General features: G+C 33.1%; 2 protein-coding genes across 2 annotated transcripts in view; both read left to right on the forward strand.

Moving 5' to 3' along the window:
• The first annotated feature begins 3,323 nt into the window (after positions 1 to 3,323).
• On the forward strand, positions 3,324 to 8,785 carry LOC133319146 (uncharacterized). Its single transcript, XM_061522481.1, has 6 exons — positions 3,324 to 3,467; positions 3,642 to 3,766; positions 3,846 to 4,008; positions 8,006 to 8,109; positions 8,317 to 8,442; positions 8,556 to 8,785. The coding sequence occupies exons 1-6, from the start codon at positions 3,347 to 3,349 to the stop codon at positions 8,688 to 8,690; spliced, it is 774 nt and encodes a 257-aa protein (XP_061378465.1). The 5' UTR covers positions 3,324 to 3,346; the 3' UTR covers positions 8,691 to 8,785.
• A 296-nt stretch (positions 8,786 to 9,081) lies between these two features.
• Positions 9,082 to 20,622, forward strand: part of LOC116769477 (lysine-specific histone demethylase 1A) — a 173,413-nt gene continuing 161,872 nt past the window's right edge. The window contains exons 1-10 of the mRNA XM_061522571.1: positions 9,082 to 9,230; positions 9,306 to 9,529; positions 9,623 to 9,812; positions 9,998 to 10,151; positions 11,007 to 11,135; positions 11,425 to 11,567; positions 12,355 to 12,504; positions 13,276 to 13,334; positions 13,664 to 13,888; positions 14,325 to 14,473. Of these exons, the coding sequence (XP_061378555.1) occupies positions 9,207 to 9,230; positions 9,306 to 9,529; positions 9,623 to 9,812; positions 9,998 to 10,151; positions 11,007 to 11,135; positions 11,425 to 11,567; positions 12,355 to 12,504; positions 13,276 to 13,334; positions 13,664 to 13,888; positions 14,325 to 14,473 (1,447 nt within the window). The 5' untranslated portion in view covers positions 9,082 to 9,206. The remainder of the gene's footprint in view (positions 9,231 to 9,305; positions 9,530 to 9,622; positions 9,813 to 9,997; positions 10,152 to 11,006; positions 11,136 to 11,424; positions 11,568 to 12,354; positions 12,505 to 13,275; positions 13,335 to 13,663; positions 13,889 to 14,324; positions 14,474 to 20,622) is intronic.

Genomic DNA, 20,622 nt, shown 5'->3' on the forward strand with positions numbered 1-20,622 from the left:
TCTTGTTAATTGTCGTGGGTGATATTTTTTTCAATGAAACAGAAAACTGTAAATGTTGTGTATTTAACACAGGTTCTATGTCAAATAATGTAGCGAAAGGGACAAAAAAAATACCACTGATGTTTCTATTAGGAAAAAAGTAATATTATGGACTAATTAATTTTATTAGTGTAATACATAAACATTTATATATGTACCAATCATTTTGAAGGGGTCGGTATTTAATCCTTATCTTTTCTTCAGTGTAATGTAAACTTTCCCAAAGTGGGCCATAGTAAGACAAAATAAGTTGGGAAACCCTTGTAATGAATGCTTGAACCTCATACTACAATATACTGAACTTGCATTTTATCCATTCTTATCGCCTCACATCAATCTCGACAGCATACAATGACTTTCTCACTCGAATTTTTGGTGAACCATTACTCAAATCCAAACAATACAATACAACTTATGACTGATTTGTAGATTTGCTTTCTTTGGTTACAAGTCATTCTAGTGATCTGTCATATTTTCATCAAATTTTTCATCAATATTTTCATCAAAATTCACCTTTGATGCCGTAGAATAAATGCATGATTTATTCTACGGCATCGAACGTGAGATAAAGGAAAGACTATATCTCACATTCGATGCCGCTGGCATTAGTGAACTTATGGAAATAAAATCGCTGTAGGTTCGTAGGGATAGAATATTAAAGGCGATTATAGAAAATTTTGTAGAATCACCAAAGTTGTAGAACATTTGTCCAACAAATTCTGTGCCTCATATATGGGGTTTTCCAATAGGGACGCTTGAACTTTGACAGCTGATTGCGGCCATGTTGTTTGAGTGACAGCTGTCAAATGCAGTGTGTTATATTCATTCCGTCCTCCCAAACCACCATGGCAGGTTACAGTGTCGAGCAGCACGTGCAAATCATAAAATTGTTTTATGAAAATGGGTCTTCAGTTCGAGCAACGTTCCGCGCACTTCGCCCGTTTTACGGTCGCGATGATCGTCCTGCCGAGTCGACTATCCGTCGATTGGTGGACAAATTCGAGTCAACCGGGTCAGTTAACAATCAGCCGGTTCCCGTGCGTCAACGTAACGCGAGATCTGCCGAGAATATCGCCGCTGTGCGCGACAGTGTCCTCGAAAACCCGCGGCAGTCAATTCCGCGTCGCGCACAGGAACTCGGCCTTTCGCAGACGACAACTTGGCGAATTTTGCGTTGTGACTTGAGCCTGCACCCGTACAAGATCCAGCTGACCCAAGAGCTCAAGGTTAATGACCATAGACAGCGCCGTGTGTTCGCTGACTGGGCATTAGAGCAGTTGGAAGTTGACGCCGATTTTGGCAAAAAAATCATCTTCAGCGACGAGGCGCATTTTTGGATGAATGGCTATGTCAACAAGCAAAATTGCCGTATTTGGGACGAGACCAATCCACACGAGGTTCACCAAGTGGCAATGCACCCGCAGAAAGTGACTGTTTGGTGCGGATTTTGGGCCGGAGGCGTGATTGGTCCGTATTTTTTCGAAAACGATAATGGTGTGGCCGTCACCGTCAATGGTGAGCGATACCGGTCGATGATAACCAACTTCTTTTGGCCTGAAATCGAGAATATGGATCTGGACAACATGTGGTTTCAACAGGACGGCGCTACGTGCCACACAGCACACGCTACGATGGAAGTTCTGCACGAGCAATTTCTGGACATGGTCATCTCGCGCGGAGGCGACGTGAACTGGCCACCGAGATCATGCGATTTGACCCCGCTGGACTTTTTCTTGTGGGGTTTTCTTAAGTCGCAGGTCTATGCCAACAAGCCGCAAACCACCGATGCCCTCAAAGTCAACATACGCCACGCCATCGATCAAATACAGCCCGATTTGTGCGCCAGAGTCATCGAAAATTGGACCTTTCGTGTGCGCGCCACCAACCGAAGCCGTGGCGGTCATTTGAATGATGTCATATTCCATACATAATGGGGTCGATAGGCCTTCCAAATAAAAAAAAAATTTCGCAAATATCTTTCCTACATGTATTTTTTTTTGCATTTCAAAGATCAAGCGCCCTTAATGGAAAACCCTATACATCTGTCCTGACAAGTTCAACATTATCGGAGAAAAGCAGTTTAAAGATATTTCAACATAACACAAATAAATAAATAAATAATAGACTTTTATGTATCTCCGTGTAACGTACGCGCTACATATTAAAAAATAAATGAATACCGCCGGGACAATAACGTTGTATGGATAAAATATCATATTAGGAGTGACGCTGTTGACTCCGCGGAACGAACATCAAGCCGTGTGAACCAGAAGATTCCTGATACCAGAAAAGCAATTGAATAGTATTGTTATCCTAATATCGGGGCAATCATGTAGTCTTAGGTATAAGTTATAAGTTTAAATATGTAATTCTTATTATAATATACATTATACATATAAGTATCTTTCGTAGTTTCCCTGGAACCTCCGGTTGCCACCCTATATAATTTCCGGTTCTACATGTTTGATTATTCTACCGGATGATGTGGTTAAAATCCCTTGATAACTATTAAAAAACATTGATTACCGTCTCTTATTCCACAAACTTTCATTTGCTATGATGAATGAATTTAACATACCTCCATAACGTATCTGGAAATGGGCATAATTCCTTGTATTTTAGGTAAGGTGATAACTTCGATAAAACAATACAAAAGCTTTATGTCAAAACCGATTCATCGTCATCTCAAAAATTTCATTTCAACTGTTTGTTATAAATCGAATGAAAAGTTCCTGCCAAAAGGTTTAGGATTTTAATTAAAACAAATAATTTAAAGTTTATTGAATTTACAATTTTTCCAAATAAGTTTAAAAAATATATCTATGTGTGACTAATTTTTTTTTTGCAAAAAAACAGGTAATATTAACTGATATTAGAAGCTATGTCTCAAAATTTTGTATATAATTTATATTGGATTTTCAATATTGTGTAACGTGTAATATAAAGTAACAATTGTTTTATAGCTTATTTTTAGTGAGAATCCTGTTATAACAATTGACTATTACAGAATTCAATTATATTAAAAGTAATTTGACGAGTTCAGTTTTTTCAATTCCCTATCGTAATCTTATTCAAGGGTCAATATTAAAGAATTATTTCATTAACTAAAACATTTAGCATGAGTTAGCGAACAGTATTATTACTTACTCCAGCATCGATCGCCCGCTGTTAACATGAGCCTAATGTTGTAACGAATATTTGAACTTAATATAGTATAAAATATTTTTAGTATAAAAGGGGATACCATCGGAACATTCTTCAGTCTAGCTTGAAAAGTCATTTGATAAGGAATAACAAAAAAAAAAAAATGGCTTTTTTTAGCAAAACCATAGCAATTTGCATTTTGGAAGTTTTATTTCTTCTTACATTAAAGTGTTATGCAGATGAAAATTGTGAAACTCTTCCAACAGAAATTCACGTAACAAAAGGTAATACAAGCTTATTTTTAGTCTTAGAAGAAAAAGTAACATTTTTATTTTTATTTAGTTCTCTTACATAAGATACTATAACAGTAAACAACTATTAAATAAATGCAAGTGAGTTTAAAAGTATTGAGTTTCAACTATAAGTAAAGTAAAATTAATAAAATGGTTTTATTTCAGAGGAATATGACGATATGGGAAGTTTAGTGAGATCTTGCAGCGGAGAAGTTAATGTCAACAAATGTGAAGGGATATGCAACAGCCAAGTTCAGCCATCAGTTGTTACACCCACAGGCTTCCTGAAGGTAAAAAGATATAAGAATTCATATGATTTTTTTTGTGCTAACTAAAGACTAGTCGTATATAAATATCTGTATCTTACAGGAATGTTTCTGCTGCAAAGAGAATTACCTAAGAGAACGTCTGGTAACACTAACTCATTGTTATGATGCCGATGGCTTGAGACTTGTTGATGAAGACCGTGCTATAATGGAAGTTAGATTGAGGGAGCCCGCTGAATGCAAATGTTACAAATGCGGAGACTACAGTCGATAAATCAAATATCCACTCACACGGATTCAGCTAGAGCATGCGTTGAATATGATTACTGTAAATAATATTTGTATAAGTTGTTTTGGTCTTGGTCAAGGTCTTTTTCTTTGTCATATATAATTTCATGTAAAGTTATAAAATATTAATAAAAAATAATTCATATAATGTTTTTTTTTGTAATTCAAACATAGTGAACCTACGAGCGAGCGATCAAAAATTTATGCTTTTTGACTAGTATTTCTATTTACCTATTTTTTTTCACTTTGGTTTTAATAAGTTTATTGAAAACTCATGAAAGTTCCTTATTTTCTACAGTTTATTTCTTGAATTGCCTTTGTAAGTAAAAGTAACGGTCTTTTCATAATTCACTCTATATATTTTACATGATAAATGTTATTAACAACTTGTAAGCCGTTATCCAATTTAATTCAAAAACTTGAACAAATTCATCTACATTATACATATTACGTAAAAAATAACATGCATCTCGTTTTTATCATTGCAGCAAATAATAAAAATTCCTAGAAACATACAAACTATCGACCTAATGAAGTATTGGTACACTCAACTAAATATTATTTTTTCCAGCTATTTGAAGGAGCGTTAGATTAAACGGATACAAAACTAAATTTAAGAACACAAATTCTAACTACGTTCAAGGTATCCAGGGTACTCCAAAATAGCGGTCAATACTCGCGTCGTCAAAATAGGGTTTTAGATATATATTATATATTGATATATTTTAGATATGTAAAGCGGTTAGTCTTCCGATAGCAAGAGCGTAAAAAGAAATAACCATAAACCAGCGATCAATAGGTTTTTTGAGAGAAGGCACTAGGGCTACAAAATTAAACGTCAAGCCTTGCTCTATAATTAAAGTGGCTTCGGATACGACTGTAATGATGGACACGTATAAGAAGTAATATAAAATCCCAGAGGATATTTGTGCGACGGTTTCCAGACCGCACATATTTTTATATTCGTGAATTTTAAAGCGCGTTGTGATGATAAAGCTCACGGTTCCTTGGGAAACCAACATCCCCAAAGACCATGTCATCAAGGTCAACAAGTTTTACGAGCTCACTAACGAGCTCACTAACGAACTCACTAAGAAAAGGCTCCTCGTAAATTTGTACATGGTAGAAGTAGGAAAGAGTGGTATAACAGCTAAATCTCTCTACAACCTGCTAAAAGATTTGGGTCTGCCAAGGACTAACGTCAGTTCAGTCTTGGAACGTGCGTCGAAGGCAGCCCTAGTAGGTTCGTTTCAAATTTGGATAGGTAGAGAGAGGAGTTTGGACAGTGAAGGTCAGTGTTTAACGCGCGTTAGATAGGGACCCCTTAGACCTACACCTGGGTTGCAAGTCCCAGGCACTGTTGAAGGTCCTCTCTCTGCAACGCGATGGACCCGGCACCCGCACGGTGAATCCATGGAATGCTAAGTGGTTTCGTCTCTTTTCACTTATAAGCACTATTTGGTTGGATCGACCTTCGTTTAATGTCCGTTTTTATAACAACCAGGAACAAGAATGAAAGTAGAAGTAACCCAGACAATTTTCCTGAACAAAATAACACAAACGTTTAAAAAATACTTGCAATTAAAAAATACTTGCAATGGACCCGGCACCCGCACGGTGAATCCATTGAATGCTAAGAGGTTTCGTCTCTATAAAGGTTCTGTGTCGCCTTAGCACTGAATGTAACTTTAGCTAGGCAGAAACTACATAAAATTTAAGGATATTTCTGTATGAAACCTCTACTGGTATGCAAACGATTCACTATCTTTAGATATGATTAGAAATTGTCATGGAGGGTAACTTTATGGTTTCATCATAGCCGCGACAAATAGAAACCTACGAAATACCTAAACAATAATTAATAAATTTTAATGAACATATTAAGAATGAAATGATAATATCTAATCTTGTTCTTTAGTTATAACATATATTAAATAGATTTTACATGACTGACACTATTCTAATTGAAAATGAGACTTTCGATTTCAGCATGTTAAGTTAGATTTTTATAAAAAGCAATTCAACTTAATACACATACATTGTTTATAAGAAGAGACAACCATTAAATAGTATTACATTTATTAAGTATATGCTGTTTATTGAAATGTGCATCTTGAGTGTTGGTGATAGCTCACTCAAGTTATTATTCTAATACTAAACACAAGAGGGATTAATTAGAATAAAAATAAAGATCGATGATCAGAATACTGAACATCTATGCAGTTTAAACAATGTAACGAGTCAAGCAAAGGTGTCTAAAATTCTCAAAAAAGTTTTAAACCAGTTTAATAAAGTATTAATTTAAATTATGATAAAATTTTTAGGGTTCTTACAACTTTTTGGGGTGGTGGGTTAGATCATCATTACGTGATTATAAGCCATAAGTGCTGGCTGCTAAAGGGTTGACACTGGACTGGATAGACCCATAATTTTGATCACTCATAAGGAGGCTTCTTTGCGTAACATTCTGAGTATAAAGGCTTATAGTGGAGAATAAGGTCAAGTAAGGCCAGGGTATCCTCTATCTACCACGATCAGGGGTAGATTAGTTAACTGTCTTCGCTTAAAGATAGTCAACATGGCTAGCCAAGTCCACGTGTAGCATGCATACATGCTCAAAAAGTCTCCAGCCTAGTCCATACACTAAATTGGAGACTTTTTGGGCCCTATCTCTACAAATAGTCATATTGGAGTTTTTCAGATTGCATCAGAAGAATACCTAGTTCCATTACAATAATTTTCAGCGTCCCCAAAGTCCCTTGTCTTAGCTAAGTCGCTTAGCTGAGAAGTCTATGTCGAAGACGGTTACTGCAAAGGAACCGAAACGTCTTGATTATCTAGTCATAAAGAAATAAAAACACGAAGTATTATATGAAATCCTTAGTTTCGCCTACGTAGGAGAGTTACTGCGTTATGACTAGGGAATTCATACCTGAGCATATAGAGCCCGGCTGCTTCACGTAGTCTGGCTTACAAAAGCGATTTCGTTGGACCTCAAACAAATTGAAGCTCCGGCCCAAGGTACCCCACATAGTCAAGACTATTTTTCCGTATAGTCTGGTATGCGGGAGGTACTGTTTTCCTGTTTATAACAAAAATTTCATTGGATATACAAAAAAAAAAATCTTTAAATTCATGGTTTTAATTAGGTATATCTAAGTCCGAAATATTTATTAAGGTATTAAAAACTTACTATCTTGTTTTTAAAATTTCTTAATAAAGCAGAAATATATTTCAAAAAATGTATTATGGCAAATATGAGATCATTTGCACTCTCGGATTTAATCTTCAACTATTCGTAATATTAATTTAGTCAGTAACCGCTTACAGACCCACTGTTTTTATTAATATTAATGAGATAATAAGATAAATATTAATAAGGCGACATAAGATTGTATTATATAAAATGTTATCTAAAAGATATAGGTTTTTTGATGACTTAGGAGAGACAGATAGAAGTTTTACATAGCGGAGAGGTTGATATGAAATCCATTAAGTAATGCTTGTTCACGCCGCTTGAGTTCTATATAATTCTTGAGGAGAACATCCATCCCTTAAAATGATTTCAATGTACTGAGTCAGAAACAACTTTATATCACATATACAACTTCATCGAAGGCCTATAAAAGCCAGAAATTTAGTTGTTTTAATCATAACAGAGCCAACATCCTAAGGGATAGCAGTAATATCAGATTATTAATTAAAAAGAAACATGTTTTTCATGAGGATAAGCTTCGTTTCGGTATTTTTTTTAATATGTTATCTAGGAACAAAAGACGTTAATGGGCAAGAAATACAATTGCCTCCTGGTAAGACCATTGTTATTTTGTTTAATTTAATCCCATATTTATTTTCGGAAATAGAATAGACTTAAATATGGTTTAAATTGGTTTCTTGTAGACCTATTATTTGATTTATCAAAAAAATATATAAATTTCTAATAATAGTATATATACTCTCTGTTTTCAGGTCAAGAGTGTCAAATGACTCCCGTAATACATGTTCTTCAACACCCTGGGTGCGTTCCGAAACCGATTCCATCTTATGCTTGCATTGGAAAGTGCACAAGCTATGTACAAGTAAGTAACTGGAGGATTATGTAGAAATAATTTTATATCGACTTATTAGTATAAGTATATATTATATACTTTCCACCTATTCATAAAAATGCCAGCTTTGAACAGTTCGAATTATACGTAAGTGGATACGAAAAGAAAAATAATAAGTCTATACCAAAGAAAACACCACATTGCATATTTCATGATTTAAAATATTACATATCCCAGGTGTCTGGAAGTAAAATTTGGCAGATGGAACGTTCTTGCAATTGTTGCCAAGAATCTGGAGAACGAGAAGCATCTGTGGTTCTTTTTTGCCCAAAAGCAAAGAGCGAGGAAAAGAGATTCCGCAAGGTAATTTTGAAACACACTTCCAATTACAAGTATATATACATATATATATTAATGTTGATAATTTTATAAAAATTTTCCAACAAAAAAAAATTAATACCATTAAAAATTTACAGGTATCTACAAAAGCTCCTTTGGAATGCATGTGTCGTCCTTGTGGCAGCGTAGAAGAAAGTTCTGTCATACCACAAGAGATCGCTGGATATGCAGATGAAGGCCTTCTTCAAAGTCATTTTAGAAATAGTCTCTAAGCTCATATTCTGAATGTCGATCCACCCAAAATATTACGAAAATCATAAAAAGTGTAACGTGTAAATATAACAATAATAAAGACTCTTGACCTCTACTCCCTTGTTTTACTTTTTTGCGCTCATAAACGAATAACTGACGCTCTAACTGTTTAAACCGATAAATGGTTTTTGAGTGATTTTAAATAAACTATATTATAGATGTAAGAACAATGTTCAATTAAAATTCATAAAAATATGTCCTTAGGGAAGTCTAAAATCTGAATAAGAAGAAAATACATGATAATGTAAATAACGAAAGAGAACGATGACGGCTATTGACTCGTTTTAGACTAAAAATCGACAAAACTCGATTCATATCGATTCACTGTCAATCTGACTGCTGACAGTTGATTCGGCCGACACTACTATCAATGTTTATATTTTTTGCTCAATAATAATTTGTTTTGATTTGATTCAATTTGTCTCAAACAATTATTTTCTTTTTCTGAGGAAATACACTCTTTTTAAATACAAAAAATGAGCCGTCGCAAGCGTGCTAAGGTTAGCTCTTTTTTTCAATATTACAATATATAATATATTTTGTTTTGTTTTGAAGGTTATATTTATTGATTTTAGGTGGAAAACCGCGAATTGGATGAAAAATTAAAACAAGATGATTCTGAATCGGATCAATCTGAGAAAAGTAAGATCACAAATTCGAGTCCAACGTCTGTTACTGGACGGCGGGAATCATCTTCCAGTCGGACTGTGGATTCAAAAAAAGAAGACAAACCAATTATTATTGAAGAAACCAAAAGTGAAGATATTGAAGAAGTTAACTACAAAGATATGCTAAATAGGTTTTGTATTTCTAAGATTTAAAATTTTGGGATTGTGCTTTACGTTTTGAATCTTAATTTTTTTTAATATAAGCAAATCAATTTATTTTCTAGCTTGGAAGGTGCTGCATTTCAATCTAGACTACCATTTGATAAAATGTCTTCATTAGAGGCCGAATGTTTTTCGGATTTGCAAGGAGCATCAAGCCTTGCACTTGTTCAAATAAGAAATCGAATATTGAAACTTTGGTTTGAAGATCCTAAGAAACAGCTCACTCAAGAACAGTCCGTTCAAAAAATGGAAGTAAGTTGTGATAATACCAGTGTTTAAAATATTGAAATTAACTTTAAGTGATAATTCCACCTACATGTTTTACTAATAAGAATGATTATTTCTTTATTAATTTATAATCTCTACATATATGTGTATGCATTTTGAGGATTGTAAATAGAAAGGTCAACAGTGTGTTTTGCGTGCTTATCTTTCAGCCACCATACAGTGCAGATCCTGCCTTAGTGATGAGAACTCATGCTTTTCTGGAACGACATGGTTTTATAAATTATGGTATTTATGAACGAGTAAATCCTATTCCATCACCACCAAAGGGTAAACAAAGACCTAAGGTCATAATTATTGGTGCAGGTATGTAGTCTAATGATGTTATTAAAAGTTATATAGGGCTGAGATACAAGAATGATGAATGACATTATTTAATACATATTTTTGTTAGCTCCCTTTTATGTACATGTTGTTCAGTTTCTAAATTTTAACTCTATTAACACTTACTCATTTATAATGATATATTATTGTACATTTTACATTCTTTGAAAGTATATTCTTTAGTGTAGGACTGCTTTTGGAGTTACATCACCATTGTTTGACTACACATTCTAGTGCACACAAGGTGTCCCCTTGGTGTGATATTACAGTACTGTTACCTTAGGATAGCATGTTACCTCCTTTACTCTTCACAATTTTTATTAACTCTGTTACTTAATAAATTTCCTCTATCTATCACTTATATGCTTATGATATGAAATGACTTCTAAATATCAAGTAAATAATTGGCAAGCCACACTTAATTGCAGAGGTTGACTGGCATAATTTTCCCTATGTTTTTTTACAAAGACATAGAATTACCTTTTTGTGTTTCTTTTAAGTGTCTTGTTAAATTTTTGGATCTGATGTTGTCTCAATTTGTCTACATCATACATATTAGTAGAATTTTTTTTAAGTGGTTGATAGATTTCAGTCAATAACACGTTTTCCACCAAATATCTCTAAAAGTTTGTCAGTACAGTCTCTTCTCTAAATAATTGATTGTGCTGATGAAAGCTTTATTGATTTGACCAGGAACAATCCCAAAAAACTTGAGCACCTCCATAATATTGCTATATTGTTCATGTATGGCTTTTTCAAATTAAATAAATATGTAATCATTGAAAAAACTATATATAATTTTTTTATAGTGTCTAAATTGTTTAAACTATTTTTAAGGAGTATCAGGTTTGGCAGCTGCACGTCAGTTGCAATCCTTTGGATGTGAAGTAGTAATATTGGAAGGGAGAGACAGAGTTGGAGGCAGGGTTGTCACTTACCGGAAGGGACCTTATGTTGCTGACTTAGGTTTGTATTACATTTTTATTTAAATAAAACCTTTTGTCCATAAATTAATAGTTTTTTTCAATAAAGTTTTTATACAATTTTGCAGATATGAACATTAAAATAAAACAATATGTCTGATTTCCAAGGTTTTTTCTTTTAACTTATTGAAATGTCATTTTTTAACTTAGAAAATTCAATGTATGATATTTTTCATGAAGTTTAGTTACCATGTAATGAAAGGAAATATTTTGTAGGGTTTATTTCATCATCTTTAATAGTAAAAATACTGTATCAATGTAATTATTTTCAGGAGCAATGGTGGTAACTGGATTGGGTGGTAATCCTGTCACAACGTTGTCGGTACAAATGAATATGGAGTTGCATAAGATAAAACAAAAATGTCCATTGTATGAAGCGACCGGTAATCAAGTCCCTAAACATAAGGATGAAATGGCAAGTATTAATATTGACCTTGGGAATATTTCCATTCTTATATAATTAAATGGCTTTTTTCATATTGATTTATGTAAAAAACTAGGTACTGGCCCCTCTTCGCACGGGCTCTTTACAAAAAATATAAAATAACCTATTTAATTTTGAGAATGATTAAACTTATGTTATAACTTTCAAATGGTACGCCCGATTTAAATGATTTCAAAAGTATTTTACAGATACTGATGTAGGCTTGAAAACGAAGTAATTTATTTTGATAAGATTTAATACCGTATTTATGTAAATAGCTTACCAATAAACGCTTTAGGAATGCTAATTTTTAGAAGTTGTAAAATGGATATAGTATGTTACCCTTAAGAGATAGACATATGCCGTCACGGACTTTTCTATAGAACTATATAAAATTCACAATTCCACCATACATTGTTTTGTTATATCTCAAAGGTTTTTGGCAGCGTTTTCGTTGAAAGCTGACAGACGGCTCATTTTTTCCCGACATCTTCAACAAATATCTTAATGTATACACAAATCGATACAAAACCTTAACAAATTATATACTAAAACCTTTCTCGAGAATCACGCTATCGAGTGGTGAAAACCGCTTGACAATCGGTGCACTAGTTTTTCTGTTTATTGCGAACAGACAGACAGATAGATGCGGCGAGGGAGTTGATTTTATAATATGTATTATTATAATTTATTTACCTACAGTTTGTACATTTTTTAATGTAAATATAATTTAATAATACCTGTTATTGCTTTTAATTATATTTTTTTATATTTTCAGGTTGAGCGTGAATTCAATCGCTTGCTGGATGCTACCTCATACCTATCACATCAAGTAGACTTTAATTATTACAACGATACTCCCGTGTCTTTGGGACAGGCTTTGGAATGGGTCATTAAATTGCAGCAAAAGAGTGTTAAACATAAACAGGTGAAGAACTATATTAATATCATGTAAATAATTACTGGTAGTGCTGGCACAGTTCAACTTAGAAAAAAAAAATCCAATAAAAAATAATTATTCTAATATACAATTCCCACTTTTCATACCTCTGAAGTAATGTAGGGATTATATGAAAATGTTATTTAATAAGTCAGAATGTAATTAGACTTAAAATACAATTTATGTTATAAACTGAATGGTCTATAAAAATTTTTACAAATGTTTCATATACCATGTAGGAATTGTAATTCTCAAAGTATATACTTATCTTTTTGCTAAATGCTTTAAAATTATTGGCATGTAGCATTAGAATTACTTAAGGATAATAATCTAAGTATAGTTTTTATTCACAAAATGATGTTTACACTTTATGCAAGCTAGTTCCTGTTATAAATGTCGATAAATAATGTCCTATCGGAGCCCACTGCTGAGCAAAACCCTCTTCTCGCATGGAGAAGGTTAGAGCATTAATCACCACGTTTTTGCTCAAGACGGGTTGGCGATTTCGATCTTATAATTTGAAATTATAAGACCAGGTTTCCTCACGGTGTTTTCCTTCACCGTCCGTCAGTGGTGTCTAAATACTCTTTGGAAAGTACATTTGACTCGGAAAGGATCACATTGGTTCTTGCCAGGTTTCGAACCCGCGCCCTCACGTATGAGAGGCGGGCCTTTAACCTCCAGGCCACCACACTAATAATGTTCGGATTAATACTTTCAAGAAACTGAATAATAACAATGATTATTTTTTTTATCTAGATTCAACACCTTAAAGCATTGATAACCTTGCAAGAGAAGCTAAAGAATAATATCAACAAGTAAGTAATCTATTTATAATAAAATTTATTAAAATTTTTATTTGAAATTGGTTGAACCATAATTCTGGAATCATATTTTTTTATTTTCCACTAATTGAATTAGTCGTGAGCTCGTGTTTGGGTACGCTTGAGAACATGTGCAGAAATTATTGTAATTTATTAAAAAAAATGTTTTAGTATTGTGTATTTACTATATAATTGGAATACAATTTTATGGACTAGCGAAATTTCCTATGAGAAATATTTTAAAACAATTTGGCATAAGTTATAATTTAGTACAAATTGTTATGTTCGTCTTGACACAGGGTAAATAAATTAATTTTTTTTAGGATGTCAGATATAAACGAACTCCTAAAGTCTATGAAATCTGAGAAGGAAACGTTGTTGGCTGATCGCGAGAAGGTAGCGTCTGGAGACGCTAGTATCTTGCAGGAGTTTAATCTTAGAAGATTAAACCGGGAGATGAATCTGCTGTGTAACGAGTATGAGACGCTCACCACACAGAATAATACTATAGAGGATAAGTTGGTGCAGTTGGAATCTAATCCGCCCAGGTGAATAATTGGTTTTTATTTTCATTTCTTTTTTGGAATGAGTATTACTGTTAGGGAGAGTAGGCCAGGGCTGAGACCGTATTAACTTTTATAACAGCTACGTGTTAAAATAGCGTGAAAGGTAACTTTTATATCTAAAGTAAATTTTGTCGGCCATGGGATGTAAAATTTTCAAGCAGTGTAAATGTGTACGAGAAACTAAAAAGTATGAGTTAAATAATCTAGCAAAAAAACGAAATAAAAAATCTGCTGAAGAGATACAAGCAAAACTTTAGAAAAAAAATCTAAAAGTAAAGTGAAGCTCTATGTAGATAATATCTTGTAAACAAACAATGTAAGGATTATTAAAGCAAACTGGCCAGGATTCATCCTTCCCAAAATGTATACCACATTATATAATATAATATAATATGAGATGTTTTTTCATATTGAACAGTTCGGTGTACCTCTCGGTTCGAGATCGTCAGATTCTTGACTGGCATTTCGCTAACCTGGAGTTCGCGAACGCAACGCCTTTAGGAAACCTGTCGCTGAAGCACTGGGACCAGGACGACGACTTCGAGTTCACTGGGAACCATCTAACAGGTATGTTCAGATATATATATATATATATATATATATAAATTAATTAAGTCCAACATTTGTCAGACCTGACACAAAATTGACGAAATATTTTTCATATAGGCAAGTTTTAAGAAATAGTTCCGTGTTTGACATTTCAGATGAATGTTTAATGTCTCTTGTATTGGTTGCATATGTTTTTTAGGGAATAGTATTTTGTATTTTGGAAAGTAAAAGTTTTATATTTATATATTCTTTTGAGAAACAGTACTGAGAAAAATGTTTAAAAGTATGTATTAAGAAAAAAGCATGTCGGTCGGCTGATACATATTTTCAAACTTAAATAAATTTCTTCTAACAATATAAATTAAAAAGGCCATTACAGTTTTTGACTTTAAAAATGTTTTTTAGATATTTCCATAGATGTTTGGAAAAATTACATTAAATTTAAGTCCTTATAAGGCTCAAAAAGGGATTTGTAAAAATTATGTTATATCAGTTATATCAATTATAAATTCATTAAAATTTATATTTTTCAAGTGTCATCTTTGAATTGACGTAATTTAAACGTGGTATCATCGTTTATTAAGTTCAAGACACGGAAATAAGGAATAGTGTGAAATAATAAAAAGAATTATATGAAAATTATTAAGAATAATATTGCTTTAACTTTAACTTGTAATTATTTCGTTTAAACTTAATAAGATATTGTGAATTTTGTGAAAAGAGACGTGGATTTCAACATATTTATAATGTTTAAAAAGAAAATATCACTCCCTACATATCTTTTGCGGCCATATGACAAACCAGTACCTTTTCTTTTGTTGTTTGGGTGTGTGGGTGTGCACAACGTAGGAAGTTTGGAATACTTTTGCTCGATATCATTTTTGGCCAAAACAGTTTATAGTACTGTTTAATCTAATGTTTATATGTATGAAATTATAAAATCGTTAAATCATGACTAATACACGTAAATATATCTCAAAAATACGAGTGATAATAAAGTGATTTGAATCTTTTTAGCTAAGTGGGCTAGAGGTTATATAAGTTCATAAATCATGAACCAATCTGTGTCGACGTTCTTGATCGATCGTCTAACAAAATAAACCAGTCATCAGCTTAGCTGTAATCAGTGTCATTCGCTTGCAAAATATTCTCCTCTAGAACCGATAACTTCAATTACCATCAGATGATATTTAGCGAGCTCTCCCTAGTGAAATAGTGCTGTTTGTGCCATTGTCACATACAGGAGTTGCTTCCGAATAGAAATGGATGCCCTTAAAAGGTCGTCCTGCATCTATCTCATTTGTTACAACACAAACCTTTCTCCGCCTTATAGGATTCGCTCTTAATGTATATTCTGTTGTTTAGAATTTACCTTTATCATGGCATACGAACATTATTACCTCAGGGCTGAAATAAAGTATTGACTTTACATTAATAACAGAACAACGTATTGTTTAGAAATTTACTGAAACTTAATTTTTATTAAAATTACTAGTGATGAAAGTATATTTTCTTTATTCAATATTGTTATGAAAAACAATCATGGATATAACTTACATTATTTACGTGGCGGCCAACTCAGAAGCTAAATTATTTTGACTAATAAGGTCATATATAAATTGAAGGGTTTTAATAGTAAGGTAATATAAAAGAATACTATGCAGGGGAAACCTAATATAAAAACACAATATTAAGTTCTAATGCAAGTATGTATTTCGTTTTCCAAACGAGTTCCGAAGCTGTTCCGCCCCAAGGGCTTTCTCCGTTATGTGGAATTTTCGAGTTAGTACTTGAGTGTGATTTTAAACTGCGAACGGTGTGATTCAAGTGGCTGTTCGTGTTAATAATTACTATTATTTTTTCACCTCACGTTAGCATCCTTTATATTGGTTATTGACTTCTGTGAAGTCTGTAATGATCGTGGCTAAACACATTTTTCTACTTAATCATCGCGTAAAATGAGACATCTTTATGTTTGTTGCTTACATTAATTCTCATTTCTCAGTATAACTAAAACTCATATCCATTTTTTGTAATGTTAGTTTTTTATATAACACTATTAATAATCTTATTGTGTTCGCTCGTAAACCTTATTCCGTGTGTAGTGAATTTGTTGCCAGTATTAAAGTAGATGATATGTATCGCTACATACAGGGGACGCCTCTTTTGTGGTACGGTGCGTGTGCTGTCGGCCATATTTCTCACATACGTTTGTCCCACAGTTAGCGTGTGGGTAGTTGAAAAATGACATCTTGATTGTTATGCGTTATCCAACGTATGAGAATGTCGACTCAGGCTGTATGTCGCGTGCACTGGGCTGTCGAGCCTTGCGGCTGGGCTCTACAAATTGAACGATTGTTAACCGTACCATAGAACGGCTATCGTGACTCTTAGTGAAATTATTATATTTACCGGTATATCGTATTTTGTGGGCTTCAGTTTATGACTAGAGACTTTATTTGGTTGCATGATCTTGTCTGCACTTTATGTCAGGAATATTATTAACTTTACGATTGAATTTAGATCGGTTGCCTTTTATAATTGAATCGCTTCTGAGTAATATTATGATAAGATATAGAAGTATTTAAAATGAATAATACTAGTTTCAGTTTGTTCGCATTAAACTACATATAAAAAGCGTAAATATAGATTTTAATGTTGGTCATTTTTGTTTTTATAAAACCCTGCAAAACCTTTGTTTTTTTATATATATTTCCTGGTTCATTTTAAATCTGCAAGTCTAAGGAGTTGAGCGTTTTAATATAAGGCTTACAAATTAAAATGCATTCATATATCTTAACCCACTTTGGTATAATAGCAGCGGTTGAAATAAATTACATGTTTCATCTTTACTGCCAATGAGAAATGGCAACAGGAACAAGTCCTCTAGGAGTCTGGCTCGGTTAAATGATAGTTTTATAGACAAGTTCTCGGCGCCGACTAGTTTCGATTAAACTATGCGTGAGCCTTAAATATATCTGATACAGCTGTGCTATGTGCGTGGTTTAAATTATGAAATACAAAAGTTCAAGGACATTATGCACTTTATTCCCGGTAATTCAAATTACAAAATTATATTCAGCCTTAGACCCTTATTAAAGTCAGTTTAATAGGCATTTGTTTTTTTTATTTAATTGAGTATATTACATAATGCGTAAACATTTTTTAATTTATTGTAGCCTTCCGTTGTCCTAGAATACTTTAATGTATAAAATTTCCGTTATTAAAGCCTTATATTAGTTTTGAAATGAAAACTATTCAGTTCTTCAAAATTTACGACATCGTTGTCATTTGAAGCGAGCTTTTGCATCTCGGCAATCTGTGAAGGGTATGGAACACGAGGACATCAATCTGGTTGCTGCGAAGGCGTGGGGCGTGGATGAATAAGCGATGAGACGTCGAATGGCTCTATTAATACTCTATTGTTACCTTTGTTGCGCAACCCGTACGCATTGTTCACGCGGCTTTCACAAGCTCCGGTATACTTATAATGTCACATCAATGGTTCTAATGCTTATCTCGTAATTTGCATTTATCTTAACTTTACCAATCAAGCAGACTTAATGGATGTTGCAAAATATTATATGAAATGTGCTCTTCACTACTCATTATTATAATATATTTCAATACCTTAGTTGTTGTACTTAAAACGTTATATCTAATTGATAAACACCGATTCCATAAAATTGAATGAAAGTATGTAGGTTAATTAGTAATTGAGAATAAATCCTCTATTTTATATCAATTCTTCTTTGAGGAATGGAAATTCTTTTATGTAAATTGAATTAAAAATTAATTGAAGTAGATTAGTCCGAAATGGGAATTTAATTTTAACTTATAATCACACTCGTTCCATTTTGATTATTCCACGCTAGTTTATTGGGCTTCTGCTTTAACTTTCCGTTCATTGTTAAAGTTGTAATCCTCTTTGTGAACCCTAATTGAATTCACTGTTATGCTAATACTCTGATTTCCCATCTTATTTCGTTAATAGAGGTCTGTGGTAAACCAATTAAAGGGAGCGTTTCTGGATTACGCAACTTTCGATGTACTGATAGTGTAAGGCTATGTCCACATGGGATAATATGTGTCTGGCAATCCAATGTCAATAGTTCAGCAGAATTTCACTCCATACATTTTGAGATTCGCTTTTAATCAATCATTAACTTTTATTTGGCCCTTTAATATGGCTTCAGAGAGCGTTGTTAAATTGTTGGCACAGTTTAACCAATATGTGTAAACGTCTTAAGCCTGCAGTTAGATATTATAGTAATTATGAAATGTGCAATTATAATTAAATTATATTATGTACAGAAAGAGACACTGGAACATTCATGTATATGCATGATTGCAAAAGCTTAACCCAATGCTAATACTAATTTTGATTTTGTAGTACATAGATTTAATGTTTGTCACAGGTGATTTTAATCTTAGATGTGATATGTTGCACTCCTCTCATATTTATGAAGCGAATCTTCTGTATAAGAGTAGTGTCAGTGAATGTATCGCTTTATTGCACATTTCAGAGGCTTTAGAATTCTCTGTGTGGATTCTAATGCTGTAGTTTGTGGTTTTGTATACGTTGTTGTGACCTGTATTAAATTCCTCTAACATATTGTCGTGTCTTTAATATATAACTTTACATCGGTCCTCTTATACAGTTTTGTTATGTGAGTTGTAAAAAAAACACCAACTCTATGCATAATCTAAATAATATTTTATTAAATGAAATGTTTGTATAAGAGAAATTTACGATATCTGGAGGTTAAAACCGATGGCTTCACAATTTGCTCATGCTGAAAGCTGCCAGATGTCGCCTAGAGTGCAAAATGAAACACGTTAGCGCTTCGCTTGACGTCAGTTCCCTTTTTTGTGACGCCGCCTGTGGACGACCATTTATCAACTTTTTATAGTAACACTTGTTTTAATTTATGCTTACTAACTACCGAGCGTATCTCCAACCTCATTTGCAGGCCAGTATCATCGCAGTTTATGCTTACAAGGATTACCTTGAGAATTATAGTACCGCTGTAAATATTTATTGCTCTCTAATTGTTACTATAAACTATAAAAACTAATACAGTAAAGAATTGTATTGTTAAGCTAAAGTAATAAGTATTGAACGACCAAAAAAAAACATTTTCAAAATGTTATATGGAATTACTTTAAATATAATTTAAAAAATGTGATATTTTCCGATATCATCTAGATTGTTAAAGTACTTTTGAAATTCAAACACCGTTGGGTTAAAGAATTCAGACGGTGCTTTGAAGAAATTTTCTCAAGTATCCAAATTAAATTAGTTTACGACTGTGAAATTAATTAAATAAGCATTTAGTGGGTTGACAGTTGAATTATGCGTTTATTTGGCGGTCCGTTTCAATGCACCGTCCAGTGCAATTACATACCATGGTTGCTACGTAATACGTATCAGATAAGAAGACATAAAAAGTGCCGGCACTTTTAATCGACTCCCAAAAGAAGTATTACGAATAATATTTTACTTGTCCAAGGATTAATAATATACAAATAAACACAACACAGGTGTTTAATAATACATAACTTGAAACACTCGAGATAAAGCTTCAACTTGGGTCACGAACCGCTTGCCAATGTACGAAATTTCGCTTATATTAACTTTTGTTCAAAGTAAATTTCTCTACAACCGCACTGGTCACCGCACTCTCTAGTGAGGAAGTTTTAATCTCGTCCAACTGTCCGTACTGCTAGTAGCTTTGTTTTCTTGTTCACTACAAATACATTTTCTTCCAGGATTCATAAACTTTAAGATGTCCGGTATTCATAAGAGCTCTCACACTAACTTAGCACTCATATAGCAATAATTTATATTTACTTTTAGTATTATAGTTAGTTTATGTGTATATGTTACTTCGTGATGCAGACAGATTTGAGTTAAATTATTACACTTACAATAGTACTATTATTGCAGTATACTGGAGTAAGAAAAAAATCTTATTCAGCTACTGCTTTAACATTGCTTTAGTGTAAAAAACACAATTGTATAAACTGATTACTTATGGCATCTTTATAATGTTTCTTTTATATTTTAAATTAGGATTTTCATAATAAAATTTAAGAGAAGACAACTCCTTCCCTATACGATGTCAAAATATATAACACATGAAGTCGCATATTCGAGTTAGATT

The sequence above is a fragment of the Danaus plexippus genome, chromosome 14, assembly GCF_018135715.1.
Source record: "Danaus plexippus chromosome 14, MEX_DaPlex, whole genome shotgun sequence".
NCBI lineage: Eukaryota > Metazoa > Arthropoda > Insecta > Lepidoptera > Nymphalidae > Danaus > Danaus plexippus.